Genomic DNA, 26,030 nt, shown 5'->3' on the forward strand with positions numbered 1-26,030 from the left:
CCATATGAGAACTGTCCCTCTGGCTCGTGTGGAAGAGCCATTGGCGGTCGCTGTCGTGGACGCTGGCGCCATTGAACGGTAAACGAAAATTTACGCGTTCGGGACTCAAAAAGAAAAAAAAGCAGAGGCTGGACGAGGACAGCAATGACGCGAACGGAAGGGAAAAGGAACAAGGTGAAAGCACTGTTGCTGGCGCAATTACGGCACTAACCCACTTCGATTATGTCAGCTCAAACCCACACTTGCTTGCGAACAATAATAAACGCGGTTATCTTTCCAGAAGCAACATGCATGGAGAGGACATGGATTGCAATTCGACAGAGCATACGATAAGATGCGGCATGGTCGTCATACACTATAGCACTAAGGATTTCCCATATTTTCACCATGTCCTCGTGATCTTATGTGTATGCTCAGAGACAAATCAAAGGGGTAAATCACTAGGGTCACGAAGTTTATGCGTTGTGGGCGTGCTTCTGTTTGCCTGACCGGAGCTTCCTGACGTAGAACTATTTGTGTAATGTCAATAAGCGATACATAATTTCGAGCTAGAAGACAAACCTCAAGCTCCTTGCCCTCCAGAATGTAGCCGTCACCACGACCGGACTGTCCAGGTCTGCTTGAGATGCAAGCATAGAGACGACCAGCAGAGAATTGAGACTCGAGAAGGGGATCAATTTTAGCATCTGGGACAAGTAATGAGTTATACAATGCGAAAAGACAAAACGGCAGTCTTACTCTGCTTCCTCTCAGCGATGACACGTTGAAGATGGTTAGATTTTTTTTCCTCCTCCGCAGTGGCAGTAGTCTTTGCGCTCTTCTTGCTAATGGGTTGGGCATACTATTATTGCATAAATTAGCAGGATTAAAGGGATAGACTTCGAATACGCACGTGGGACTCATACCACTGCCTGAAAGGGGTAGCATCAATCTGAATGATAGCACCTTTCACCAAGGTATTGGTGCGGACGAGCTCATTGTTTGATGCGTTGTAAACCTAAAGTGGGCGTCAGTCAAGCACGCAGTATTGTATTAAACTGTATGCAGTATCAAGGGTACTTACAACACTGATAAGCCTAGTCTTTCTTGTGACATGCTCAGATGCCCATGCGAAGTTACCAGTGTCGAGACGGAGGGCACGGTACTTAGTGTTACCACCACGGACGCGCACGGGATGAATGCGCTTGACACCAAGCTTAGTGCTGGCAGGCTGACGGCCGAGCTCGAATTTTCTCTTCTTGCGATAGTAGGCGCGCTGGGCACCTGTTGCCGAACGTTTGTGCCGGGATGAACGAGATATACCTGCATAAATAGTAGTTTGATATCATCAGAATGCAATCAAAATATTTGTGTGTTAGTATATCGGAAGAGCAGCACTCACCCATGTCGGATAGCCTTGAGGATGGGAGTCGTGTAGTCGAGTCGAGGTTTTGATGATAGTACTGAAAATCAAGGTTTGACTTATTCGCACTCAGATCGGCAAATGCCGATAAACCTGAATTTGGTTCTGCTTTGCACGCGTCACGGTTGCATTGCTACTTCTTTCCTGTAGTGCACCATGTTAATATTCGGGATTATGATACAGCATGTCTGGACACGAACCTCCCGTGGCGTTGATCCACCCCTCTAGCACGAACGTGACATGATCTCTGCCACCTTTCTTGCAAATCTGAATATCACCTGTATGTTTCTCTATCAAATTTGAGGACGTACCTACAGATATTCTATCGAAAGGCCCAGTCAGCAGCCAGTCGCATAATCAGCTGGGTGCGTGCTGCATCGTAGTTCACTGATCCGTACATTTCAGTAGGCGTCGCTTATTTCGGTCGGTGCTGTCTTCCCTCCGCGTTCATCCATATTGTTTGTCGTGGAACCTTTAGGCTTTCCTCATGACGCGCGAATTCAATTAAGTTGTGGGCATTACTGCCCTGGCTGGGCTAACATGAGTCGCTCGCACGCCCTGTGCCCATGTCAAACTCGTTCAAAAGGTAAGTATCCTACGGATCCCCAATATGAAATAACGTTCCGTCAACGGGCATGTGCATCGAGCCTCCTTTTGCCCGTCGCCCAATCCGTCATTTCTGTACAACTCCGAGAATCATAGGCTCGTAGGACGGCCGAATGTCGCATGCCGTGCGCTTATCTCGAGGCCTCATTGACTACGCGTGCCCATCTTGGCGTGTATATCTATGTGCTCCAACTCCGTGTTTATGGCCCCCGTTTTCCCTCTCGTTGTTCTGTGTCCGTTTTTATATGACTTTATTCAAGGCAGCCAGCTTCCGACGATTTCACCACCGCAAGGCTGTTCGACCGAATGAACGATCTGCGTTGGCCAAAAGCACTCAAAGTGACCTTAGCCGACTAGTCCGCACTGCGGATCCTGCAGTCAGGAAGGTGACACCCTGTTCCAGCTTCCTGATCCCGCCTGTGTCCTGACGTATAATCATTTCACTAGACATTCGATGTGGAAATGCAGTCATTCTCCAAGCTGCATGCTCGTTATCTCGCAGAAAAGGAGAACCGAGAGGAACTGTAAGCCATGCAGCTTTATTTTCCTTGCCCCTTTTCGTGTAATTAATATAGAGATGATAAGTGATTGGGATCGCATTAAATCGCCCAATGACAAGCAGGTCATACCTTACAGTCACCTTCCACAGATTACCGGTCCAGATGCTCTGTCCAAGTTGGCCGTCCTAAAGGTCAATGGGGGTCTCGGGACCTCTATGGGTATGGTTCTTTAATTTCCCCTATAGCTATACTTACGTACTCCCAAGGCATCAGTGGTGCGAAAAGTGCCCTCGAGGTCAAGGACGGGATGACCTTCTTGGACCTCATCGTGCAACAGGTCGAGCATTTGAATACAACACACAAGGTCGACGTACCGCTCATCCTCATGACATCCTTCAACACGCATGATGATACATTACGTATCATTAAAAAATACGTGTCTCAGCGCATCAGCATAACTACATTCAACCAGTCTCGGTATCCGAGGATCTGGAAAGAGACGTTGCAGCCGTGTCCGAAGCGTGTATCAGACGACAAGAAACACTGGTATCCTCCAGGTCATGGCGATCTGTACGAGTCGCTGGTGCACACTGGTGTGCTCGATCGTCTCCTTGCTGAAGGCAAAGAGTATTTGTTCGTCTCGAACTCCGACAATCTTGGTGCTGTGTAAGTTTTCGCATTGACGAAGAGTCAAATAAGTAGTTAACAATGTTTGCAGAGTCGACCAGCGCATTCTTCAGCACATGGTTGATACCGATGCTGAATTTTTAATGGAGGTTACTGACAAGACCAAAGCGGACGTCAAGGTCGGTCAATATCTAAAAACCCTGGAACTCGGATGTTCATGCTTCGTTCACAGGGCGGCACTCTCATCGAGTACGATTCTTCCATGAGACTTCTGGAAATCGCCCAGGTACCTCCAGATCATGTTGACGACTTCAAATCAGGTAGTACATATCTTCTCCCTTGACTTACCGTGCAGCTAATCATGCGCAAGTCCGCAAATTCAAGATATTTAACACGAATAACCTATGGATCAATCTTAAAGGTATTTATTAGGGATTTATTCATGCAACTGCAACGACCGCATTAATGAGTTATTTCCCAGCATTGAAGCGGATCATGGATGAAGGCGGCATGGACCTGGACATCATTGTCAATCCCAAAATGACAGACGACGGCCAAGCAGTGATCCAGGTTTGTTGTCCACCTTTGGACGCGAGGCACGATTTCTGACTGCTAGCAGCTCGAGACTGCTGCAGGCGCAGCGATCAAACACTTCAACAACGCCCACGGCATCAACGTTCCGCGTTCGCGCTTCCTGCCCGTGAAATCCTGCTCCGACCTATTGCTCATTAGGAGCGATATATACTCGTTGCAAAACGGCCGCTTGGATATGAGCGAGAGTAGGATGTTTGGCAGCGTCCCGGTGATCAAGCTGGGTGACCACTTCAAGAAGGTTGGAGCAATGTTGGCGCTGGGATTTTTAATTTGCTTATAGCCATGATGCATGGCCAGATAACTGATTTCCAGCCACGATTCAAGAAGATCCCTAATATCATCGACTTGGATCATCTGACGGTGACGGGCGACGTCCATTTTGGTCGAGGGGTCACGCTTCGTGGTACTGTGATAGGTAGGCACCTGGATTGTCTCTGCATTTGTTGAATGTGGCTAGAACTTATGCCTTAGTGGTGGCGAACGAAGGTCAGAGGATTGACATTCCAGATGGTTGCGTGCTGGAGAATCGTAAACATACTTCAATGTCTTCGTGATGGTATTTGACTGATGACCTTTTACAGGTTTAGTCTCTGGGAATCTCAATATGACGGTGAGGCCTACCAGGCATCTGCACTTTAACCTAGCTTGCTGATTTATTTCTGCAGGAACTTTGATTCATTAATTTAAGCTATGTTTTAGATTGCGGCATTGCTCATCAATGATGGTTATCAATGCCATTCTTGGACTTTTGTTGTCATCCCACAGTAGTACTCCAAAGGAATACACGAGTCAGATTGTGCAAATGTAAAAGTAGTCAGGTAACGCGACACTATCATGGAACCAAAGCCGTCGGGTGCTCGTTGTCCACAATGGAAAGACAGTACAAGACATGATGAACAACAAGATCATGCGAGAGTGAAAAAAGAGGGAGCAGAAAACAAGTAAGATAAAAAAAAGGAAATATGCTATCTATCTAATTGTCCGTGCGTCGTCGTAGGGTTTCTTCCTAAGCAAATTACAACTCCTGCAAAAGAGAAGAGCAATCAGCAGCGACTCAGCAAGTCTCGTGCGTCACTTACGATCATGTTCAAGTTTCCAGACAACAACCCTGCAAGCGAACGGAAAATGTGAGATTGGGAGTTATAGAATGCAGAAAGACATACTGTTCTCCAGGATACAACCGTCAGGGATATCAATGCGCTGACCCTCATTGGCAACGACTACGAGGTTTGTCAGCAACTTGCATCAGATCGGTTCATTGAGACTCACTGATTACCGTCCCGCGAAGCGTCACATTCCGGCCGAAATTCACGTCACCCGTAACTGTCAAGTGATCGAGCTCGATAATCTTGGGGATCTTTTTGAAGCGTTTCTGGAACTGCTGGATCTTTTTGAAGTGGTCGCCGAGTTTGATCACAGGTGTGGTCTCGAACATTCGACTCTCGTTGAGGACAAGCTGTCCGTGTTGCAAGGAGTAGATGTCACTCTTGATCAGAAGCAAATCAGAGCATGATTTGACCGGCAAGAAGCGCGATCGTGGGACGTTGATACCATGGCCATTCTTGAAGTGCTTGATGGCTGCACCGGCGGCGGTCTCGAGCTGGATGACTGATTGGCCATCTTCATTGGTCTTCGGATTAATGATGATCTCGAGTTCCATGCCCTCGGTCTCCATGATGCGCTTGAGCGCTGAAAGGGAATTAATAATGTACGAAAATAAGTGACCAAACCCCGGTACCTGGGAGGTTGATCCACAAGTTGTTAGTGTTGAAGATCTTGAACTTGCGTACTAGATATTACGTCAGAAGCTAAAGTACAGGCACAGGCTCATGAACTAACCAGACTTGAAGTCTTCGACATGCTCTGATGGAACTTGCGCAATCTCAAGAAGGCGAACTGATCCCTCGTAGTCAATGAGAGTACCGCCCTGCGAGAGAATTAGAGACAAGTAAATATATCAACTAGGTACGAACCTTGATATCGGCCTTCGTTTTGTCAGTGACTTCCATTAAGAATTCTGCTTGGGAGTCGATCATGTGTTGCAGGATCTTTTCGTCGACACTAGAATCAAGCCCATCAGTCAATGACGGCGCAACGCGAATACCCATTTGGTACTGACACTGCGCCCAAGTTATCCGAGTTAGAGACGAAGAGGTACTCCTTGCCCTCAGCGAGCAATTGATCCAATACACCAGAGTACAGCAACGCGTTGTACAAGTCACCATGGCCGGGAGGGTACCAGTGTGTCTTGTCGTCGTCGGCACGCCTTGGGCAGGGGAGTAAGCTCTCCTTAAAGATCCGGGGGTACCGCGATTGATTGAATGTCGTGATGCGCAGTTGTTGATTTGCGTACTTCTTAATGATACGCAGGGTGTCCTCATGGGTGTTGAAAGACGTCATGAGAATAAGCGGAACATCGACCCGGTTGCTGGTATTGAGGTGCTCAATCTGACGCACGGTAAGGTCGAGGAAGGTCATGTCATCCTTGACTTCCAGCGCACTCTTGGCGCCAGTCATGCCTATCGATCATCAACATGACGCAATCGGATTCACAACGTGGAACATACCCATGGAGGTACCAAGACCACCATTGACCTTGAGCACTGCAAGCTTGTTAAGGTTACTGTGGTCATGAGGCTGAGATAGACCGTCATAGGCTACAATCTGGTCATCGGCGGGGGACTTGATGCGATCCCAGTCACTGATAAGATGAAATTATTTAATTTTCTCCTTCTTAGCAAAAAAGGAAACACGCACAGATCCACGCTTTTTGCGCGTTCTGAAAGATAGCGAGTAAAAAGATAGAAGAATGATTGCATTTCGATATCAAAGGCCTGCTGCGCATCAAACATGGCGTACGCGTGTATGGTATACGGGACGCACCTTCCTGACCTTGTCATCATCGCAGGTGCTCACCAAATGGCTGATTTCATTGCGCATTGACTTTGCTGCGACACCGGTGGTGGCTGTTTTGAAGTCGATATGACTGCTGCCTTTGACGCGAGCATTGAGGTTGTCACGGGGAGTTAAAGTTGCCATGGTTCTAGTAATGTATCCAAGATATGCATGTGCCATTGACTCTGCAAATTCGATAGACATACTTGGAACTTGGAATATGTATTGGCTTTGTCGTAGTTGTAGACAGGTAACAGGGTTCTGTTTGAGCTCTGATGAGGGGGCTCCTTGGTTTGTGGTGTCGTTTGTAGAGTTCTGAGCTGAGATCAAGATTGTTGTGGAGAGACGCGGACAAGTCCGAACCGAGAACGTTCAGCTCCTCTGGTATGAGCTCACACAACGATTTCCTTTGGCTAGTTCGTCTGTCGTTGAACTCCCTAAAAGAAGATTTGGCTAACGGTGATGAAGGCGTTGGAGGAGAAGTTGAATGAGGGAGGAAGGATCGCGGTTGTAGACCAAGCAATTTCAGTGGTCGGTAGAGGTCGCTATATGAACTTCTGCTGTTTGAGGACGAACGTGCTTGCATAAAATCGATAAAGGGACCCCCGCGTCTCGCCGCAAAATGGATACGCCCAAAATGCTGCGTTCGACTGGACAACGTTCGACTCTTTTCCTGATCCTGGCTTTTATAACGAATTCAACTGACTTTTCAGACAGCTTTTACATATCGGGGCCCAGCTCTAGAATGGCTATGGCGCCTGTCGGATCATCAGATCTTCTCCTCTACTATACCCGGTGTTTATGCCACTGGTACGTTATGCGCCTTATCCATCCAGGCAGTGCATACCACGCATCATATGCCAGCGCTAAACCCGTCCGTTAACCGTCAACCCGAGCTCATCCGAACGCTTATCTTCGAACTTCTTACAGGTGAATACTTCGCTACATTCACGCGATCATATGCGTCAAAGATTATCTCTGCTAGACAAGTGTATAGCGACTCAGAGAACCAGTCGATTTCGATGAGGCTAAGCTCAGGGAAAGTTTCACCTGTCAAACAAAGCGGCTGTGAAGCCCAGACTGGGTCTTTGAAAGTAGGTCAGACTCGATGATTGCAGATCAATTCCCACAACGCCGGCATACATGAGTGATCATCACTTGTGAGGATCCGTGCTTGCGAAAACCAACCCGAATCCTGTCCTATCACTTCAGGCATCATCCTCCACCGCCCTCGTCGGAGTAAATGCCATGCCAAGGCACACTTTTTTTTGAACGCGGACCTCAATATCGAGCTTTCAAGGACCGTCCCTTCATTTACAAGAAACCATGCCCATGCCATCTTATCAATGACACGGGCTAAACTTGGGGGGTGCCTTGTCGGGACAATTTCTTTGCCCGTCTCCTTAGATTTTGCGTACCGTGGCTTTTCGCCCCTCGTTGCGTTTCCGTGCCTTACGCAAGCCAAGGCAATTATGGTCCATTTTGGGGTTGGCCTGCTATCGCAAGCCGTCATTCCTGCGCTGGTTCAGGGGATATTGGACGGGGCATTCACTGAGTCTGTGCCCTTCAGGACGCATCATTTCAGTCACCAATCCTTGACAGGTGCATATCTATCTTCAGAGCAGGTTAATGCATGTTCTGTCAATCACAAGGGGAAGTTTTGGCAGTTCGCCGCCATCTGTCCCTTGCATGCTCGTCATCCATAAGGATCGTACGTTTTTGTACGATCATGACCACGCCTGTCAATTCGGAGATTACGGTGTCATTTGCATTTGCAGAGTAAAGTTTGCCTTTGAATATTGGCATTGTGAAATTAGTCCGACTATAATTCGAAAGCATAATGGTAGTCAAATCAGTTGTACACACCAAGCTTCGTGATCCTCTATCAGGATGGTCATCCGGCAACGAGTATCATCCCATCCCACCTCATACGTGCGTTGCACACCATGCCGCGACGCAAAACGCCAGAAGAGGAGGCCACGCCACATCCACCACATCACTGAAAAAGCCATGAAGGAGCCCCACCTCGTGCACTCCGCGGTTCGCACTTGAACACGGCAGGGACAGCGATATGCGTCTTCGCCGCCCTAGAAAATAGAAGGGCCATGAATGGGAAGAAGACGAGGATCTGCCGCGGAGTTTGCTAGAGTGCGCCGACCCTGTAAGTTTAGTCACAGGGAGAGGTAGGATTGGATCCTCGTCGGTATCTTCCGTATTGGTTTGCCCGAGCGAACGTCGATATAATTCATAATCGCTGTTTGCACGACTGGAGCTGTGTTCCGGATGGCTGGGCCGAGGATAGACTTCGGGCCGGCGCTGCGCCTGTTTGTTGCCCCCGGCGAGAGTTCGATGAACATTAAACGCAAGGAGGCCAAGCACCGAGAGCAAAATGAAAGGGAGGTAGACATTGAGATAGATACCGAGCTGGTCCGGGAGGAAACAAGGTGTATCTAGAAGCGAAGGCGGTGAATTTGGCAATTGTGTCAGGGTCTCTAATGCAGGGACTGTTGAAATCAACGAGAGAAGTTGGAATCCTGGTCGGCGTATTCCCATTGCCATTGAAAATGACTTCACTGTGATTTCTCGCACTGTGGTCGACCCAGAAGCGGATGAAAAGGGCAAGGGGTGTGAATATTCACAGTAGTCGTGATCGTCCCCGCTGAATATGTAACTATGCTCAATGACTGGGTTGCGTGACAAACAGGGGGACAACGAACCTGAATATAAGGGATGGTCGCAGCGAGTGGAGTAGAAATTGCGATGCTTCATTAGAAAGGGTGTTCTGGTACCCAAAACCTTGTCCCTGGCGGATGGTGCCCCGTTCTCGCAGCGGACCGCAGTCTGTACCATGAGGCCGAGCAAGAGGGATGTGCGTGAAGAGTACAATTGGACTGGCGTGCTCATGCGCAGCATACCGCTTCACGAAGTCGACAGATCCTCCTGCTACTGCAGGCCAGTTGTCGTACGAATACCCTCGGTCTGCGCGGACAACATCTTCTTCGACCAAGGCGACTGCGTCGATGAACATGACAGTATGGTTTCCAATCGTAGTCTTGTGATTCCATGGTCCAAAGTGAGAGGTGAACCTCGTTGGAGCTTCAAGAGAAAAGGAAACGTCTTCTCCAAGTCTGTAGGTTCAAAAGAATGTTCACAAGAATGTTCTAAACGTGGAGAATTCATGACGCACCCTAGGTCATGATTCCCGGGAAGAAAAAATGTCGGCATGGCCAAATCCTTTAACTTGAAGATGTCGAAAAATCGCGCGGCATATGCATTGTACCTTGTAAGCAAACGAGCAACCTTAGTCGCAGGCTGAAGTTCCACCGCTTGAATGCAGCTATGAATTATGAAAAACATACTCGCTATTCGACATGGTCGCGCGGCCGTTATCCATTAGGTCGCCCAAGAAAACAACGGCATGAGGTTTCACTCTATTTATCGTCGAGTGCCAGCTCCTCCGGAGGTTGAGATCGATGAAGAACTGGCCCGAGGCTTTCGTCAAGAAGCCACGTGTGGGATACGAGCGGTGGTCGATGATTTGAGGGTCTGCTACCACTAATACGCGTGCAATACGGGAGTTTGGCGTGTCAGGCTGATAACTGACGCATAAGCATTAACTTGAGACCATAGGGCATTAATATTACTTCACCTGGTGGATATCGGGCCACTGACAAGTATCCAAGACATAGTCGAATGTGCAAACCTCATACCAAATGACGACGACGATCCACGCTGCCCGAAGGCCATTCACGAACATGATATGTGATGGCGGCCATAGCTTCAGGTCACTAGGTAGATAACCTGACATAGGAAGTGATGGACCGAAGCCAGCAGGCAAGCTCTGGAACCAGTGAGATGCGTCAGAGTGTGAATTATTTAGTCTCCCCTCTAGACAGGCCAATACAAGGAAGATAGTCGTTTCCCGTCGTTTCTTCGTTATTATAGGTGCCTTCGTAGACGAAAAACGGAAGAACGAATACGCTTCCGAGTCCGACGTCGACCAATTAGAACATGCCGTACAACTTGAAGGCTATAGGGCAACTATAGGGCGTTGGATTCGTTCAAGTATTCTTACACACGCCCACAGACCTATATAAAATACACACCACACACTTACATAGACCAAACATAGACTACAATTTTTTGTTCCGTGATTAGAGCTACTGACAATCTCCGAGCGCTGAGCTGAAGCAGAGAAGGCCGAGACTCGAATGCGCTCGTGTCCCTCAAATAAGCAATGGTGCAATGTAAAGCTCTGGATATGGTATTCCCAAGATTAGGACGTTCGGCTTTCCAACTGTGTAATCCTGCATTAGATGCAGGAAGAAAGAGGGCAACTTAAAAAGTCGTCTCACCTGTGGTATATGGAACTTAAATTTGGCAGCGAACAGCTGAGTTCGGGTTTGGGTGACGACCTGCGACGGTCGAGTCGCATGGACTCTGAGTGTGTAAGTATATAAATGTGACTCTGTGGGTGTGTTTAATTTTGTGTGTGAGCGTGTACAACGAATCCAGCCATAGGTTTTGTGTGAGCCCAGTGAAATACGGTCTGATCAGATTTAAGCTTGTGGAGGAGGAACGACCGGCGACTTAGCACATGTGTGATAGCCTCAGGGTGGACTTAGCAAAAGAAAACTCAGAACATCGTGAAACGTAGAACGGTCCTGGCATCAAGAGATCTTGAGATGAGTGTAGGACAGCCAAACTTTGAGATGCTGTTACTAGAGTGCTGAAGCCGTAAACTCTGAACTTCTCGTGGGTATTCCCCGCCGCCGCCTACGTGATCTCCACTGTTCTTCGAACCTGTTGAGGGGAACTGAGTAATGTTATTCACAGTCGTCATAGGCAACGTGGCAGTGTGAGATGGCCAATTGACTCACTGAATTGACCAACTCGGGCCATCGACGGATTAAGTAGGGGGACGACAAGTCATAGAATGATCCAATTTGATATCACGGAGTGGCATCGGGCAACCTCTCATTTCCTCGGAAAACAACATGACCGAGGTCTCGATCAAAATGGGGCGGCAGACGGAGCGCACGTGGCCTCTTCTGTCTACGCTGTGCTGACCGTGGAATTGAAGTAATTTCAGTAATAGCTCCGGGAGCTAGTGGGTCCGTCGTGGTGGATTCCGGTTGAAGTTCATTCGCATCCAAAACTGGAGGCGCAGGTATTCGTCGTGATGTTCTACACGACTTACAAGTGTGGATGATAAGGTGCCTGTGCGACGCGGAATCTGGATATGACGGCGACTTGATGAACACATATACAAAAAAAAATGGATACTCAACACGCACTCTTCACCCGCACAGTCGAGGAGGCGCCGGGCATCAACACGATATGACATCCCTTACATATAACGCGTTTGACTGTTGGATCGCTGCCTTCTATTAGCTCTACGATCCGATATGAAGTGTGTAATGCATGTGCTCACATCTTGACATTCGTTTTCTGCCCAACGACTTTCATCGTGTCTATGTAGCTCCTAGATAGCTCCGCAGTAGACACGACCCTCTTTTGCCATTTCTTTGGTGGGTTGTGCGTGTCGTTAGTCTCGCAAGGGCTAAACGGAACCTCCGAAAGATCAGCTGTCACGGCATTGAGGAGAACACTGGCTTGGTAAAGGAAGTTGAGACGTTGGATGATATCACGATTGCCGACTCTACTTGGGTTGGGGATGTCGTCTTTGTTCTGTTTGCCCATCAGACTAGTTTTGGGTGGAATCTTGGCTAGTAGCTTGTGCTAGGTGCAAACGTCAATCGACGTCAATCAGTCTGCCGTCACTTGTTTATAAATCAAATATAATGAGGGCCATTAACCGACCTTAGCTCAGTTGGAAGAGCGCGAGACTGTAATGGATAAACAATTCATCTTGAGGTCGCCTGTTCGAGCCAGGCAGGTCGGACTATTGGTTCAGAACTTTTTGTTATTGGCAATCTGTGGTCAGGACTGCCTCCTCTTCAACCCGCAATGTAAAGTGGAAAACGAGACCTAGAGACAGGAAATTCGAAAGAGTGTTCAAAGGTACATATATCCCAAACCAACTTTGTATGGGGATCATGTTCAACGTTCAACGTTGCAACTCTCATGGAAATCAAGAATGTGGTGAGAACAAAACTGCACCTATCGTCGAACTCGACGGTCAAGTTAAAGCAGTAGCGCATTCATTGATTTGGATGATGGTAAAATGCATCGTTTCTGCATTACAACACTTCTTATCTGAACACCAATTTGCTCCAGATGACGATTTCGATGCATTCTGCGTGTGGGCGAGAATCGGGAGGTCGATGGATGTGAAGGTAAATATCTCATTGAGCGTGGTGATTTGAATGTAGTCAGCTTGTGTTAACCCGCTCCTGCAACCTCCTCCTGCCGCAAATGAAGCCACATTTTCACCGGCGCGGTGGATGTTTTACAAGCTTCAGAGACGAGCGTGGCTAAGAATACACGCAAAGCCACGACCGTAGACTTCCCGCCAAGCCCGGGGTGGTATTTCGAGATGCAAAGTCTCGACCGTAGACTTCCCGCCAAGCCCGAGGTGGTATTTCGAGATGTAAAGTCTCGACCATAGACTTCCCGCCAAGCCCGGGGTGGTATTTCGGGATGCAGTCAAGATGCGCATAGAGGCTGCGCGTATGACGAGGGAGGAGGCGCTCCGCGTTGGGGAGAGTTCACAACCAAGTGCCGCCAAAGTATCTAACTCGAATTAAGTATATAGTCACTGGGGAAATGTAAGCCCGGCTTACCTCTGAGGCTCTATATGGTCCCGCACATGCTCAAGATGTTCAGGTCCTGGAATTGGCTCGTTTTCAATGGGATCCACGGGGGGCCGAAGAAGATCCAACTAAGCACTACAATCGCAGGCGTCGACAGACATAGCGGGCCCAACGTTTGCGCTTTAGCATGCGAAAGACATGGTAGATGCACGCAGGTGGACGCCGTTCCAAGGACCTCGTAAGATTATATGTTGTAGATAGATTCCGCGTAATGGAGTCCATCTTTGATAAGTCGGTCGTGGGTAATACAGCTGCAATCTGAGACTTCGCGAACTTTGGGCCAACAGCCCAAAAACTAGCCTACGTAGAACAGACGGCAGGGGTATTGGAGGCGCTCATGACCAAGAGACCGCCATGATAGCTCTGCTGAGATGTGATATGAACGCTGCAACTATGATGAGACGCAGATAGATGATCATGAACACCTTACACACGAGTCAATATTCATATGCAAGTCCTCAGACTGTGCACTTGATTGGCTTTGGTATGGATTCCCATTAGTATATGTTCTTGCAAACATGAAGCGTTGACAGCTATCTGAATTATTTCCCTGCTCATGAACCATGGGGCGAAAGGATCGGCGAGAGATTGGGTTTAAGATATAGATCTCGGCGCGAGACACTTGGGGGTCAAGAGCTCGGAGCACGAATAATGGATTCGCTTCTAGTGGTCATCGATTGTTGGCAGCGAGGACGATAGATAATGAAAGTTCATTTTGAGGCCAATTCAATCCTATGGTGCAAACAAAATGCGGATATATCAGTGAATACCCAAAAGATTACAACATTTCTATCGAGATGGTCAATGATGCTCTGAGTGCTCGTCGTGGTGGCCATGACCATGGCCCTCCCATGGATGCCGGAGGCCCTGTAAAAATAGCGTGTTAGAGACACAAAGTAGCATTCAGAGGAGAACAGGATAAATACAAGAAGCTTAGGTCCGTCCTCACTGATAAGAAGTTAGCATGCGGCTGTAGATAGAGAGTGTTGGGACTTACCGGGCCCGATATAAAATGAAGAACCACATAGTGGCTCCAAGTGCTTTCGCAAGGAACTGGTATCTGAACCCGGGAAGATGAGGATTAAAACCTGAAGCTGCAAATACATCGTGAGCGCAGCAAAAAGGACGAGCTGAGCGTCACGTACGATGACTTCCACCAGCCATAATGAATGTTCCGGGTTGAGGGTGATATTTGCGTTTGTTTATAAAGTGCTCCTCTAGAAAAGCCCGACACCCATCGACGCCCACATCTCCAAGCCACGCACTGTCACAGGCTGTCGCGTCGCTCGTTCATCCCGCTGCAATGGAAGTGCAAAGCGGAAAACGAAAGCGAGAAGAGGACCTGCTACCGAGCATTACATATCTCGTTGGAGAAAGATCTTTTGATAGACTTTTCAAGGGTACCCCCTCCCTAACTCACTATGGGTGGCTTTGTGCTCATCTCAGTATATACAGAACAATCTCTGGAAGAAATACAGAATGTGGTACGGCGAAAACTGCAGCTGCCGTCGAACTCGACGGTCAAGCTAAAGCAGCTGCGTGGCAGCAAGGTTATTGATTTAGACGATGGTAAACACGCCGGCTCTGCGGTTTGGTACCTCTTATCTGACGTCATTTTGCTCCAGATGATGATTTCGACGCATTTTCCGCGCGGGCTAGATTGATGAAGTTGGTTGATGTGACGGTGGAGATTTCAGTAAGCCCAGTGGTTCGCGTGTGGTTGGCTCGTGTTGACCCATTCCAGCAAACGCCTCCAGCAAACGGAGCCACATCTTCCACCAGCACGCGTGACGCGTCGAAAGCTTCGGAGACGGGCGTTGCCAAGAAGAAACGCAAAGCCAGTAATATCCAGCCCAAGGATGGCGACGCGTCTGTGGCACCCGAACCGAAGACTAAGAAACGGAAGACAGATCAGCCTGCAGTGAGCATTGCTCCCAGGCATACGGAAATTGCGAAAAGTTCCAAGGTCGTCCCTGAGGACAATTTTGTAGAAGAATTTATGGCGAACATTGGGAGAATAGAGGAGCTGGCCTCAGTCAGTGCTCCAGCAGCATCCTCACTGAAGCCCTCTGCAAAGCCCGAAGTCTTGATCAGCACCAAAGCACCAGCCCCCACTGGTGGAGCACCGCCGAAGAAGCCGAGGACGTCCAAGGCTAGTACGGCCAAGGATGCTGCAGAGAAACCACCAAAGAAGACCAAGAAGGCGAAGGAGACAGAAAAGACAAAGGAGACCTCGAAACTAACAGTACCAGATGACAAGGAAGTTCCAGCTGCTTCTGGTCCCTCGGAAACGGCGAAGAAATCATCGAGGGTGAAGAAGATTGCCGCACACTCGTTGGATCTTCAGTCTGGTAGGCACATGTATCCCTTCCACGCTTCTGGACGTTGAATATCGCATTCCAAAAGTTGGGAGCGTGAAATCCAAGAACGGTGCAGTTGACGGCGCAGCAGCCTCTGAAAGTACGCAGGAGTTGCACACATTGATTAAACATGTCTTGATTGACTACCTTTAGAGAAGAAGAAGGGCAAAGTGAAAGGTAAAGAAGTTGAAAGCGAACCAGCTCCTGAGACATCTAGTTCGTCATCCGGTTTCATCAGAAGTTCCTTGTAACCGATAATTTTAATACAGCTTCAACGAAAGGCCGCAAGAAAGTTACAATTGCGGACGCTTCAGAGGCTCCAGCCCCGAAAGAAAGTGCGTGGTATCATGCATTGATCCAGCGCTTTCTGATGTTCAACAGAGAAGACAAAGCAAAGCAAACCGACCAAACCCAAGGCTTCTGATGCAGATGGTGCGCAACTCATTCTGACAGCGGTCACGGTCTAACCAATGCTAGATCAATAGCTGGCCAACCTCATAATCCAATAAATATTCAAGACATTGTGGATTCGATAGCACGTGCATCGGAGGAAAAGGCTAAAAAGAATGATACCAATGCTGAGGTGAATTCGGTTAACGATTCCCAGCCGTCCACTTCACCGGCGCCCCCTGTAATTACGACCACGAAAGGTGGTGTGTCATCTAGTCCGCTTTGTCATGCTTGCTCTGGTTCCTTTCATCCCTTGTATCAGTGCCCAACCGTGAGGGCAGGCCAGGAAGCGATACAGAATAGACTTGAGGAACTGAGGAAAGCAGGGGCAAAGGAGCATCAACTCACCATCAAGGATTTGGAGTCGCTATTAAAGTCTTCTAGCGCTGCAGTGTCTTTTGCAAAACGCAACGCATCAGATACTACGAAGCCGTCAAAAAAGCGCTTGGAGAGTGACGAAGAGTCTGAAGGGGAAGCTACGAAAGTCGATAAGGAGTCTCCTTCATGGACGCCCCTTGTGCCAAGTCACTCGCTACTTTCAGAGGTGACTGTGGAGAGCCGCGGCGAAGGAAGTAGCTCGGAGGAAGAAGACGAGTTTGCTCAGGAGCTAGAACAAGATGATCCAGTACAAGAGGAGCATGAACATGAGGCTGGCCAACCTTCGCTCGATGACGTTGACTTGGACGCGATCATGCGGGGCCCGACGCCAATCAAAATTCGCGACTTGATCGAGACCATGGAGTCGAAAGAAGATGAATCTGACACCGAGGATGAAGACGGTGATATTGGGCTCCTGGAAGTGGAAGACGACGGCAAGAATGAGCGGAAGTATCGTCCGTTTTCGCAACGCCGGGCAGAATCATCTGAAGAGGAAGGGGAGGATGACGATGACAGCGAGCAGCGTTCAATGCCGCAGCCGAACCAGAACATTTCCTACCCGTTGCCTTCAACTGTCGCGCCGCAACCTTCTGCGGATGCTCATGAGACGTCCAACGCTACAGACCCAGCTGGAAGCAGGAAAGATGGTGTGCAAAGAGATGCTTCTGACACGGACGACACCCGTGTTTCTGTGTCAAAGGTTCAAGATAGCGACAAAGACTCGGCCAAAGATGATGATGAAGCACCTGATGCTGTAGACCTGGACAAAGCATCAGATACATCACCTGCCCGCGGTACAGCGCTCCCTCATAACAAGGCCGACACTAATGATGACCCCATTGAACCAGCCGACGATCTGATGGAATTCCGGCAAATGCTAACATCTGATAATGATCCCATCGAAGTTACGACACCGCCGGGTCTGAAAACTACAAGACCTCTTTCTCCAGCAGCCCACTCGACTCCAAAGCCTAGCCTAGCAAAGCTGATGAGGAATCGACATGGGCAACTTCCCAGCCCATCACAATTCCCTGTACGTGCTGATGAGTCCAAGGTCAATGGAACCCAGAGAGCGGATGGTGAGGAGAAAAAGAAGAATCGTGCTGTCACTCGGACAGGCCTTGACAAACTGTCAATTCGCGGCGGTAAGGGAGCAACACGGACAGAACCCGTTCGCATGTCTTCGCAACCAGTCAAAAGGAGCGCAAACTTGAAGGGTCATAACGCAACACCCTCCCATTCACAACCTTTACCAAAACCTCCAGCTTCCCTTGCCAAATGGTCTGCCCTTCGCGAACTTTCGCCGTCCATCATGACAGACGAACTTGATTCGGATGGTTCTCCTATTGGGCTGGGCGGAATACTGGGCGAGCTTGCTGGCAAAGCATCTGATCCAAATGGCGCGGGGGAACATTCTGATGATGATTTAACAGCCAGGGTCAGCGAACCACTTTTCACGTTGCCTGCAAGCCAGGTACCCTTTCCATACTCACAGTATAATGCGTCTGTACACAAAAGCATGGAGGTGGTTTCGGACTCGGAGTCTGAGGCAGAGGCAGAAGGCGAAAAGAAGAAGAAGACGACGAATGCTAAAATGCGCAGATCGATACCACCCTATCGCAGACTCACAGATATCGCGAGTCAGGGGGCTCTCTTCTCCCAAAGTACTCCGGTTGGGCCTGGTCCCGGCACTATGGCTAATGGTAAGGGAGGGCAGGTGGATGATGACGACGACGACGATTCGTCATCCGAATCTGATGACGAGGGCCAGTCACATATTCCAGATGCGAACAGGGCAGGGAAGCTACGCTCGAAAAAGACGAAAGGACTTTTGGCGTCTATGAATTATTGACGATTTGTCAATTTACGGAACTCTATCTTGACGATCCAATCCGTTGGACTTGCCTCACCCATCTACATACTTGCGTCAATTCTCAACAGAATTATCGATCATAGAGTCTCGTCACCGCCTGCTCGCTGTCCTTCGTGACGAGTGATTGGAATGAACGTACCCTGACACTCGGTCCACTCGTGGGGGCGACTGATCACGAGCCTAGGGAAGATCATGCAAGTTAGATCGGATTTAGGAATGATGAGATTTACTGGGGGTACTGTGCGTGTCAACAGAGTGCGTGTCAGCACCTGTGAAATGTTGCATGACCTGCTCGATCTAAGACGTTTGTGAAAAAATATCACACGGTGGACAAATCGGTACTGGGGTCAACTGGACATGTGGGGCATCATGCTGGCGTAGGAACATGTCAAACTTTGTGACTTTCAAATTTCGTGGATTAGGGGGATGGATACTTAAAAAAGGCAAACGAAGATCACGCGCTTTGGTGTGCAAACAACGACCAACGATTACAGCGACTATATAAACGCCGTCGTCTTGGTGTCAAATTTTTTCTGCAGTTCCCTCTGACAGTCAGCAATCTCCAGCTGCATTATCCTTTTGAGCTTTTAAGCTCGTCTATGATCTTCACCCAGAACACACGCGACGAGTATGTATTTTGCTTTTAAGCCCAATTACTCCTCACAACTTCGCCCTTTAGCTATCTCGGCGACCTCGTCTTCTCCCTCATCGGATTTTGATCATGTTGATGCGATCCATTATTCGTGTACCAACCACTCTCTCCAGGGGCTTTGCCACACACACAGGGCCCCTCTCAGCTTTACCAGCAGTCTTACATCTCAAAACCGGCCAGTCCTTCCATGGCCGTTCATTTGGCTCTCCCAGGAGCGTCTTCGGCGAGACTGTCTTCTCAACATCCATCACGTCATGTATGTCGAAATATTCATCATATCATCCGCAATCTTCTCATTGCCTCATTCTTTAGACACCGAGTCCATGACTGACCCTTCTTACCGTGGTCAAATTCTCGTATTTACCACACCCCTCATCGGCAACTACGGTATTCCGTCCAACAAAGCACCAATTAACTCTCAGGACGTTGGTGTGGTCCTGGAATCCGAGGGCATCCAATGCAGTGCTATTGTGGTAGCTGATGTCGCAGAAAAGTTTTCTCATCATTCCGCGGTGGAATCATTGGCATCATGGTGTCGCCGCTCAAATGTTCCCGCTATCACCGGCGTAGACACACGTGCAATTACACGCCTTCTTCGTGATCAAGGAACCACCCTCGGCCGCCTTGCTATTGGTGCTGATGCTTCCGCTCCTGCTCCTGCCTCCGAGCAATATTGGGACCCTTCCATTGAGAATCTTGTCGACCAGGTTTCAACAAAGCATCCTTACCAGCTTAACCCTACTGGCGATATCAAGATCGCAGTTCTAGACTTCGGTGTCAAGGCCAATATCCTGCGTTCCCTTGTTCGCCGGAATGCCGCAGTCACAGTACTGCCATGGAACTACGATTTTAACTCCGTTCGCAACAAATTCGATGGTCTATTTCTGACCAATGGCCCCGGAAACCCGGGCCAATGCATGGAAGCAGTTTCGATACTTCGCAAGACACTTCAGGAATGGGACAAGCCAGTGTTTGGCATCTGTATGGGACATCAGATTATTGGTATGGCTGCCGGCCTCGAGGCATACCGCATGACGTTCGGCAATCGTGGACACAACCAGCCTGTCCTCGCTCTCGCATCTGCACGTTCAATTAAAGCTGGAAGGGTTTATGTCACCAGGTATGCGTTCCTTCTCTCACCAGTTATTATGAGTCATGGATGATGCTAAATGGCGTCATTAGTCAAAACCACCAGTATGCTCTCAAGCTGTCCGACCCCTTCCCGCAAGGCTGGGAACCATATTTCATCAACTGCAACGACTCTTCCGTCGAGGGCATCAGGTCCACCCCTGAGTCTGGCAAGAGGGTGTGGGGTGTTCAGTTCCATCCCGAGAGTGCAGGTGGTCCCCTCGACACAATTGAGGTCTGTTCTCGTCATTCATCTAGCTTAGCTGTTGCTGATTTTCATCGCGCAGATGTTCACCGACTTCCTTGATGAATGCCGTGTGTACAAAGCAGAGAATATTCAAGCGCCTGTGGATAATACCATAGACGCTGCGACTTTCATGGCGGAACAGCCTGCCCGTGTCGCAGTTGCTGCTTGAAATATTTCTAACCGTTCTCATCATATCCATGAATAAATGTGTACGATACTAGAGTAGTTTCTTCCGGTGATTGATGGACTTTTTTTGTTGTACTTGTCTCAAAAATGTACCTCTTTGTGGCTTGAAAACTTGCCTATTCGGGCGTTCGTGGATCACGTTGTGACTAGTCTCTGTTGGGTCGCCGCATGCACGCAACCTTCCTTGATAAATCGATGAACATTGACCATGAACTTCTTTGACACTTATGGATTGACTGGGACGGGTGCGAACACGCCGCCCGTGAATGCTCACGCAGAACAGAGCCTCAACGAAGAGGTTTCTCAGGTCATCGGCCAGCTCGGAAAGTTCTGGGGAGGATTTAGGAAGCAGGCACGTTCACATATGCTCTATGATTGCGACAATCGAAACTCACGCAGAAGATCTGATAGAGCGAAACTGCGTTCGCGACTGCGCGCAAGGATCTCGGCGAGGTAGTCACACAAGCGCAGAAGGAGCTTGGCAAGCTCGCTATATCAACCGACACTCCTGCCGATACCCCCGCTGATCAGGCTGAGGACGACTCTGACAAGGAGAGCGAGAGCGAGTGTGGTACGGCTCCTGAGACGCCCACCGCCGAATCGCCCAGCGCAGCAGACTCACTTTCAACTTCACAATCATTCTTTGCGCGCCTCCAATCTTCGCTTCCGCCTAATATCGTTTCGACAGTCCAAGCTCAGCTTCCGGAAAGCCTTAAACACCCACAGAACATCGATCTTTCGCAGCTGCGGACGACGCTAACTACCGAATTTCAGCGCGTCCAGGGGGTGACGCGTACACAGGCTGAGGAATATGTCCACAAGAGCGAACATCTGCTGCGGGAAGCTATGAAGGAAGCCAGTGAAGCCCTGCGGGATGCGGTGAAAGTAATTCCGCCAGAGGAAAGCAGTGGATATTCGAATCAGGGTTTGGTTTGGGATGGAACTGACGTATGGATGCTACCGACGGAAGGAGGGGATGTGAAGGGCAAGGGCAAGGAAACGGATTCGGGCGTTCCCTCAAGGCGGCAGAGTGAAGACGCTCGTCAGGCTGTGGCGACTCGTGCGCAAGCGCTGTTGAAGCAGCTGAAGAGCAATCCCGAGATCATGAAGCTTGATCCCGAGGCTGAAGCGTCGAGTGGGACGTTCCATACTTGGGTGTCTGAGGTGCAGAGCAAGGACGAACACTTTGGTACTAAAGCTTGGTCAGAACGCGTCGCAAGCGCGCTGTCTGATACAGATGACGGTCAAACCCTGCAGGAGACGTTTGATGTGCTAGGTACGTTGACTATTCTGATCCTCAATGTCGCCACTAATCGCTGCCTCAGTACCTTCCATACTTTCTGACGAAGAATTCTGGACACGATACTTCTTCCGCGTGTATCAGATCGAGCAAGAAGAAATGAGACGCAAGGCTCTTATTCACGGTACATGACTGTTGTGTTTTCACTGTAGCATATTTATTGATTTACATCTTCACAGGAGCAAACCAGACTGAAGAAGATTTCAGCTGGGAAGATGACGACGACGAATCCGTCGCCCCTGAATCTAAATCCCTCGGAGCGCTCGAATCGTCAACGTCATCACAACGAACCTTGGCACCGAAAGCGGCAGATACAAGTGACGTCCAATCGCTTCCAAATTCCTCACAATTCAATACTCCTATGACCATGAGTCCTAGGGAAAGCAGCGAGGACAGTTATGATGTTGTTTCTGGTAACGTCAGTGTTGCGGGAGATGCACAGGAACATGTACAGAAGGATGAAGACGAGGAAGAGGAGAGTGACTGGGAGTGAGATATAAATGTTCTTACATGTAATTGTATGGTGGTCTGGACGAGCTTATAATAATACCCTCGGGGCCGGTACACAGGATGTTGAGTGCTATTTACGTTGATTTCAATCAAGCGAGCCCTAGCCACCCTAAAAGCATTTCTGCTTGATCTCTTACAACCGAATCTCGGTTTTGCCTTACACTTGCTAATTCCTCACTTACAAGTGATGCGGAATGAGCTTTATCCATGAAAGGCGCACGAGGAATTCGCGTCTTCTATCGCGAAACACCATCATCAACCTCCTACGCTTCTTCTGGGTCATACTAGTCATTTGGTGCGAGTTCGGTGTCTTTTTCTACAGTTTATCAGATTGCAAGTGGCCAGACAAGGAGTTGAAGGAGGTGAGTCCGCGTGCGGCGTTCTGTCTTCATCATAATGATGTGCTGTCAAGGCTGGATCCACCGAAAAGCCAACCCGAGTCCTCTTAATTTCAGACCCCCAACTCCCCAATCCAAGGCGTTCAGGGATTTCATGGTTCGGCTATAGTGCATCTTCTACGAGATATCTGCGGAAAGGCTGGAGCGTCGTAACTCGCCTGCATCCTCACGCAGTTGTATGGCTGGGTGACGTCCTTGCCTCTGGACGCTACGTCACGAGTGAAGATGAGTACGTGTCGCTATTGCGACCACCTTCTTATATGCGCTAATCGGTCTCGTGTTCCCGATAGGTATGAAAACTACGTGGATGAATTCAAAGGGATATTCTCAACCGACAAATCCGTCCCGAACTATTTTGTTCCAGGGAATAGAGATGTAGGGTATGTCCTTAACTTGTGACGTGGTCATTCGGGAGCTTAGTGATACGGCCCGTGCTTTCCAGTCTCGGAGAATCCTCTACTTTCTCCAAGAATTCGCGAAAATACTTTACCGAGTACTTTGGACCTTTGAATCAGGAGGTTAATCTGGCTGGCCATAGGCTGCTCTTCATCGACGCCCCTGGTTTAGTTGATGAGGATTACCGTCGGCATGGGATGGGCAAGCAGTATGAGACTTGGACTCCAGCTGTTGGAGGTCCAATTGAGTTCATCGCCTCTGTCGCCATCAAGGGTGGGCGCTGTCTTGCATTTCCTGTATGCGTTTCGCTGATGTTGGGTTTATTTTTAGCGTCGTCTAGCCCTATCATCTTATTCAGCCATATTCCACTGTCCCGACCAGCAAGTACATCGTGTGGACCACTACGAGAACAAGGCTCTATACGAGCTAGTGCAGGTCATGGCTATCAGAACATGCTTGGCAAACAGACCACCAGATTTGTTCTGCACACACTTCATCCAGCAGTGGTATTCAGGTACGTTTATAAAAATACATCAGCCCCACATTCCCGTGTTTATATTGCACGCCCCTATACAGCGGCGACAATCGAGATTACTGCAACATCACCCACCAACTCCGTTCAACAGATGCCAATATATTGGCAAAAACCACCGTCCGCGAAGTGACAGTAAAATCATTCTCCCCATCCAGGCACATCCGACGCCCGGGCTTCCAGCTCCTCTCCCTCGTCCATCCAGACTCTGCCGTATCACCCCATGGCCCTACGTTCGCAGATGCGCATTGTCTTCTGCCCGATACCTTTCGCATCTTCAGCTCAATATACGTCCCCGCACTCGTGCTCACCGCGATTGCGCTGTTGTACTTTAATATTTCACCCGACAGGCACCATCGCCGTTCCTCCACTCTTTCGCCTGTCTCCGTCAGCAGGAGCAGACCAGGTTCCCCGCCGCCAGGCCCAGAGTCCGCAATATGGAGCAACTGGTCCCCACGGAGGTCAAACGGACCGACAACTCCGTCGACGGCACTCCCACCCTCACTGCGTGTCTCCAGTGCAAAAGAAATATTCACATTCCGTGCCTTGTCCTCGTCCTCAACCCCTGGGTCACCGCTTGATTCCCCGCTCCTGAGCCCCATCCCGCTTTTCCACGCCGGACATGAGGACGAGATGAACCCCGTACACTATCCATCGCAACATCACAACGACAATATCTGGCCTTCTGGCGAGGACACTCACGAAGCGCCGTCGTTCCTTCCCTCGCCGAGTGCGCATCGATCAGAAAGGAAATGGTCATCGTGGAGCTGGAGCTGGAGTTTCGTGTTCAGAGAGAGGAGACGGCGGGTGACGATTGCGCTGCCGACGTGGGGGGAAATGAGGAGGTTTGGTGCGTCTTTGAACAACGACAGTACCAGCAGAGGCAAGCGGAGGGGCATGGTATGGAGGCTGGCGGGTGACAGCATGAGCGTTGCGCTGCCTGCTGTTGTTACGTGGGCTTTGATTGGCTGGCTGTTCTTTTGACATTGATTGACCGTTAGACTTTGGTCAGACTATCCGATACTTACATGATTATCGCCCGTATAATGAATGGCGTAGCGTACATTGCATGACCAGTACGAGCTCTTCGCACACGCTTTGACATGGATCTGATGAGTTTGGAGCGACGTCGACTTTGTATAATACAGTATACTACAAGCGGATGGGGTAGCTATGTAGAAATATTACATCCATAGCACTAATAGAATCCCGCTGGTATACTACAACAACAAAGTCACCATATAACCCGCGACTCCCAACACTGTAAACATAGTAAGCATGGTGTTGATCCTACAATGAAACAGGACGTACGATATCCGGTGAACTTCTCAAATGGTGAATGGAAGTACACGCTGGTGGTGGAGACCGCAAACAACCAGATCGCGACGAGCACGATATTGAACGCGACTGCACAAGCATGCGCGAGCGACCACGTCCTCGCGCGCAGAGACACCCTGATCTGGTCCACCAAGAACAAGGCGGACATAGTGAGGAGGAAGACGTGACCCGAGACGTCATGTCCCTTCCTGAGACGCGGGAGCACCGGCAACCTATCATCCGGCACCCATAACGACTCAGCAAACGACTCTGCAAACAAGGATGGATGTGTCTCTAGTGATATCGCCGTCCGGGTGAGACAGTAGTCATTCGGGATAGTGACCACCGCGCCAGAAGGCTGGAGGGTGACCGTGCACACGCCTCCCGAAGCTGCTGTGAGCCTTTCGAGGAGGGCAGGTCCGAAGAACCAGCTTGTGAATACGAGCCATACGGCTGTTTCTACGCCCCACTTGACTACTCTGTGCGCTGTGCGCTTGTGCGGTGGGCTTGTGAGCCAGAGGGTGAGGAAGGCGGCGGAAGTCCAGCCCCAGGCGCGTTTGATGAAATATGAATTGAGGATATTGGCTTTGTTTGCAAAATAGTGCGTCGCATGTAGGTGGTGAGGGAGGTGTGTAAGGAGGGGATTGGAGGTGTCGAGATAAGTGTCGTATGTGACAGAGTAGAGTGTTCCGAAGAGGAGGATCGCTGTTATTCCTCCGAATGCTGCATAACGCACATCAACTGACATTTCGCTGAATGAAATATGATACAAGATCTATGTGCACTGGAGTAGGCTGAATTCGAGGTTTGCGTGTAAAGATCGTGTGCGTGAACGTGGCGTTAACTTATAACTGCAGCATGCAGTTGCAGACGTAACTACTTCGGCTGAGGGGACCAAAAAAA

The 26,030-nt window shown here is 49.4% G+C and overlaps 11 protein-coding genes and 1 non-coding gene across 12 annotated transcripts; 6 read left to right on the forward strand and 6 right to left on the reverse strand.

Annotated features, from left to right (window-relative positions):
• Nucleotides 1-149: 149 nt before the first annotated feature.
• On the reverse strand, nucleotides 150-1,435 carry DEU56DRAFT_778844 (ribosomal protein S8e/ribosomal biogenesis NSA2). Its single transcript, XM_041351845.1, has 6 exons — nucleotides 1,382-1,435; nucleotides 1,064-1,302; nucleotides 893-997; nucleotides 739-841; nucleotides 562-686; nucleotides 150-509 (listed from the first exon to the last, which is right to left on the reverse strand). The coding sequence occupies exons 1-6, from the start codon at nucleotides 1,383-1,385 to the stop codon at nucleotides 456-458; spliced, it is 630 nt and encodes a 209-aa protein (XP_041212939.1). The 5' UTR covers nucleotides 1,386-1,435; the 3' UTR covers nucleotides 150-455.
• Nucleotides 1,436-2,253: 818 nt separating this feature from the next.
• On the forward strand, nucleotides 2,254-4,403 carry DEU56DRAFT_908500 (UTP--glucose-1-phosphate uridylyltransferase family; the record flags this gene model as incomplete). Its single annotated transcript, XM_041357013.1, has 13 exons — nucleotides 2,254-2,394; nucleotides 2,456-2,532; nucleotides 2,594-2,727; nucleotides 2,775-3,174; nucleotides 3,227-3,314; nucleotides 3,368-3,455; nucleotides 3,506-3,556; nucleotides 3,617-3,705; nucleotides 3,755-3,967; nucleotides 4,027-4,144; nucleotides 4,201-4,257; nucleotides 4,311-4,339; nucleotides 4,395-4,403. 13 exons carry the CDS (start codon nucleotides 2,254-2,256, stop codon nucleotides 4,401-4,403), a joined length of 1,494 nt encoding a protein of 497 aa, XP_041212940.1.
• Nucleotides 4,404-4,772: 369 nt separating this feature from the next.
• Nucleotides 4,773-6,768, reverse strand: DEU56DRAFT_869162 (UTP-glucose-1-phosphate uridylyltransferase; the record flags this gene model as incomplete). Its single annotated transcript, XM_041355535.1, has 10 exons — nucleotides 4,773-4,837; nucleotides 4,893-4,949; nucleotides 4,999-5,418; nucleotides 5,468-5,518; nucleotides 5,569-5,656; nucleotides 5,703-5,790; nucleotides 5,849-6,248; nucleotides 6,297-6,430; nucleotides 6,487-6,563; nucleotides 6,613-6,768. 10 exons carry the CDS (start codon nucleotides 6,766-6,768, stop codon nucleotides 4,773-4,775), a joined length of 1,536 nt encoding a protein of 511 aa, XP_041212941.1.
• A 1,599-nt stretch (nucleotides 6,769-8,367) lies between these two features.
• Nucleotides 8,368-10,655, reverse strand: DEU56DRAFT_778885 (Metallo-dependent phosphatase-like protein). The gene is made up of 5 exons (XM_041351846.1): nucleotides 10,274-10,655; nucleotides 9,984-10,216; nucleotides 9,812-9,904; nucleotides 9,342-9,752; nucleotides 8,368-9,283 (listed from the first exon to the last, which is right to left on the reverse strand). Exons 1-5 carry the CDS (start codon nucleotides 10,430-10,432, stop codon nucleotides 8,551-8,553), a joined length of 1,629 nt encoding a protein of 542 aa, XP_041212942.1. The 5' UTR covers nucleotides 10,433-10,655; the 3' UTR covers nucleotides 8,368-8,550.
• A 921-nt stretch (nucleotides 10,656-11,576) lies between these two features.
• DEU56DRAFT_869151 (Rpr2-domain-containing protein) lies at nucleotides 11,577-12,327 on the reverse strand (the record flags this gene model as incomplete). Its single annotated transcript, XM_041355534.1, has 3 exons — nucleotides 11,577-11,860; nucleotides 11,922-12,004; nucleotides 12,059-12,327. 3 exons carry the CDS (start codon nucleotides 12,325-12,327, stop codon nucleotides 11,577-11,579), a joined length of 636 nt encoding a protein of 211 aa, XP_041212943.1.
• Nucleotides 12,328-12,442: 115 nt separating this feature from the next.
• Nucleotides 12,443-12,529, forward strand: DEU56DRAFT_t38. The gene has a single exon. It is a non-coding gene; the product is annotated as a tRNA-Tyr (tRNA).
• A 1,290-nt stretch (nucleotides 12,530-13,819) lies between these two features.
• DEU56DRAFT_778901 (uncharacterized protein) lies at nucleotides 13,820-14,586 on the reverse strand. The gene is made up of 4 exons (XM_041351847.1): nucleotides 14,546-14,586; nucleotides 14,398-14,494; nucleotides 14,327-14,348; nucleotides 13,820-14,267 (listed from the first exon to the last, which is right to left on the reverse strand). The coding sequence occupies exons 1-4, from the start codon at nucleotides 14,562-14,564 to the stop codon at nucleotides 14,202-14,204; spliced, it is 204 nt and encodes a 67-aa protein (XP_041212944.1). The 5' UTR covers nucleotides 14,565-14,586; the 3' UTR covers nucleotides 13,820-14,201.
• A 24-nt stretch (nucleotides 14,587-14,610) lies between these two features.
• DEU56DRAFT_578652 (uncharacterized protein) lies at nucleotides 14,611-16,573 on the forward strand. Its single transcript, XM_041346911.1, has 9 exons — nucleotides 14,611-14,800; nucleotides 14,856-14,969; nucleotides 15,026-15,096; nucleotides 15,145-15,751; nucleotides 15,807-15,860; nucleotides 15,914-15,976; nucleotides 16,030-16,095; nucleotides 16,142-16,192; nucleotides 16,238-16,573. Exons 1-9 carry the CDS (start codon nucleotides 14,704-14,706, stop codon nucleotides 16,243-16,245), a joined length of 1,131 nt encoding a protein of 376 aa, XP_041212945.1. The 5' UTR covers nucleotides 14,611-14,703; the 3' UTR covers nucleotides 16,246-16,573.
• A 2,363-nt stretch (nucleotides 16,574-18,936) lies between these two features.
• Nucleotides 18,937-20,811, forward strand: DEU56DRAFT_778908 (carbamoyl phosphate synthase small subunit). The gene is made up of 5 exons (XM_041351848.1): nucleotides 18,937-19,089; nucleotides 19,141-19,369; nucleotides 19,426-20,233; nucleotides 20,296-20,476; nucleotides 20,529-20,811. The coding sequence occupies exons 2-5, from the start codon at nucleotides 19,183-19,185 to the stop codon at nucleotides 20,655-20,657; spliced, it is 1,305 nt and encodes a 434-aa protein (XP_041212946.1). The 5' UTR covers nucleotides 18,937-19,089; nucleotides 19,141-19,182; the 3' UTR covers nucleotides 20,658-20,811.
• DEU56DRAFT_578637 (uncharacterized protein) lies at nucleotides 20,771-22,602 on the forward strand. The gene is made up of 4 exons (XM_041346910.1): nucleotides 20,771-21,026; nucleotides 21,086-21,950; nucleotides 22,000-22,098; nucleotides 22,154-22,602. The coding sequence occupies exons 1-4, from the start codon at nucleotides 20,883-20,885 to the stop codon at nucleotides 22,465-22,467; spliced, it is 1,422 nt and encodes a 473-aa protein (XP_041212947.1). The 5' UTR covers nucleotides 20,771-20,882; the 3' UTR covers nucleotides 22,468-22,602.
• Nucleotide 22,603: 1 nt separating this feature from the next.
• Nucleotides 22,604-25,071, forward strand: DEU56DRAFT_578720 (Metallo-dependent phosphatase). The gene is made up of 6 exons (XM_041346912.1): nucleotides 22,604-22,846; nucleotides 22,897-23,111; nucleotides 23,173-23,262; nucleotides 23,325-23,551; nucleotides 23,609-23,792; nucleotides 23,855-25,071. Exons 1-6 carry the CDS (start codon nucleotides 22,679-22,681, stop codon nucleotides 24,792-24,794), a joined length of 1,824 nt encoding a protein of 607 aa, XP_041212948.1. The 5' UTR covers nucleotides 22,604-22,678; the 3' UTR covers nucleotides 24,795-25,071.
• DEU56DRAFT_880409 (Fat storage-inducing transmembrane protein) lies at nucleotides 24,913-26,015 on the reverse strand. Its single transcript, XM_041356089.1, has 2 exons — nucleotides 25,122-26,015; nucleotides 24,913-25,071 (listed from the first exon to the last, which is right to left on the reverse strand). The coding sequence occupies exons 1-2, from the start codon at nucleotides 25,873-25,875 to the stop codon at nucleotides 25,031-25,033; spliced, it is 795 nt and encodes a 264-aa protein (XP_041212949.1). The 5' UTR covers nucleotides 25,876-26,015; the 3' UTR covers nucleotides 24,913-25,030.
• Nucleotides 26,016-26,030: the final 15 nt, after the last annotated feature.

This window comes from Suillus clintonianus (assembly GCF_016758775.1).
Source record: "Suillus clintonianus strain FC179 chromosome Unknown DEU56scaffold_9, whole genome shotgun sequence".
In the NCBI taxonomy this organism is placed as follows: Eukaryota; Fungi; Basidiomycota; class Agaricomycetes; order Boletales; family Suillaceae; genus Suillus; species Suillus clintonianus.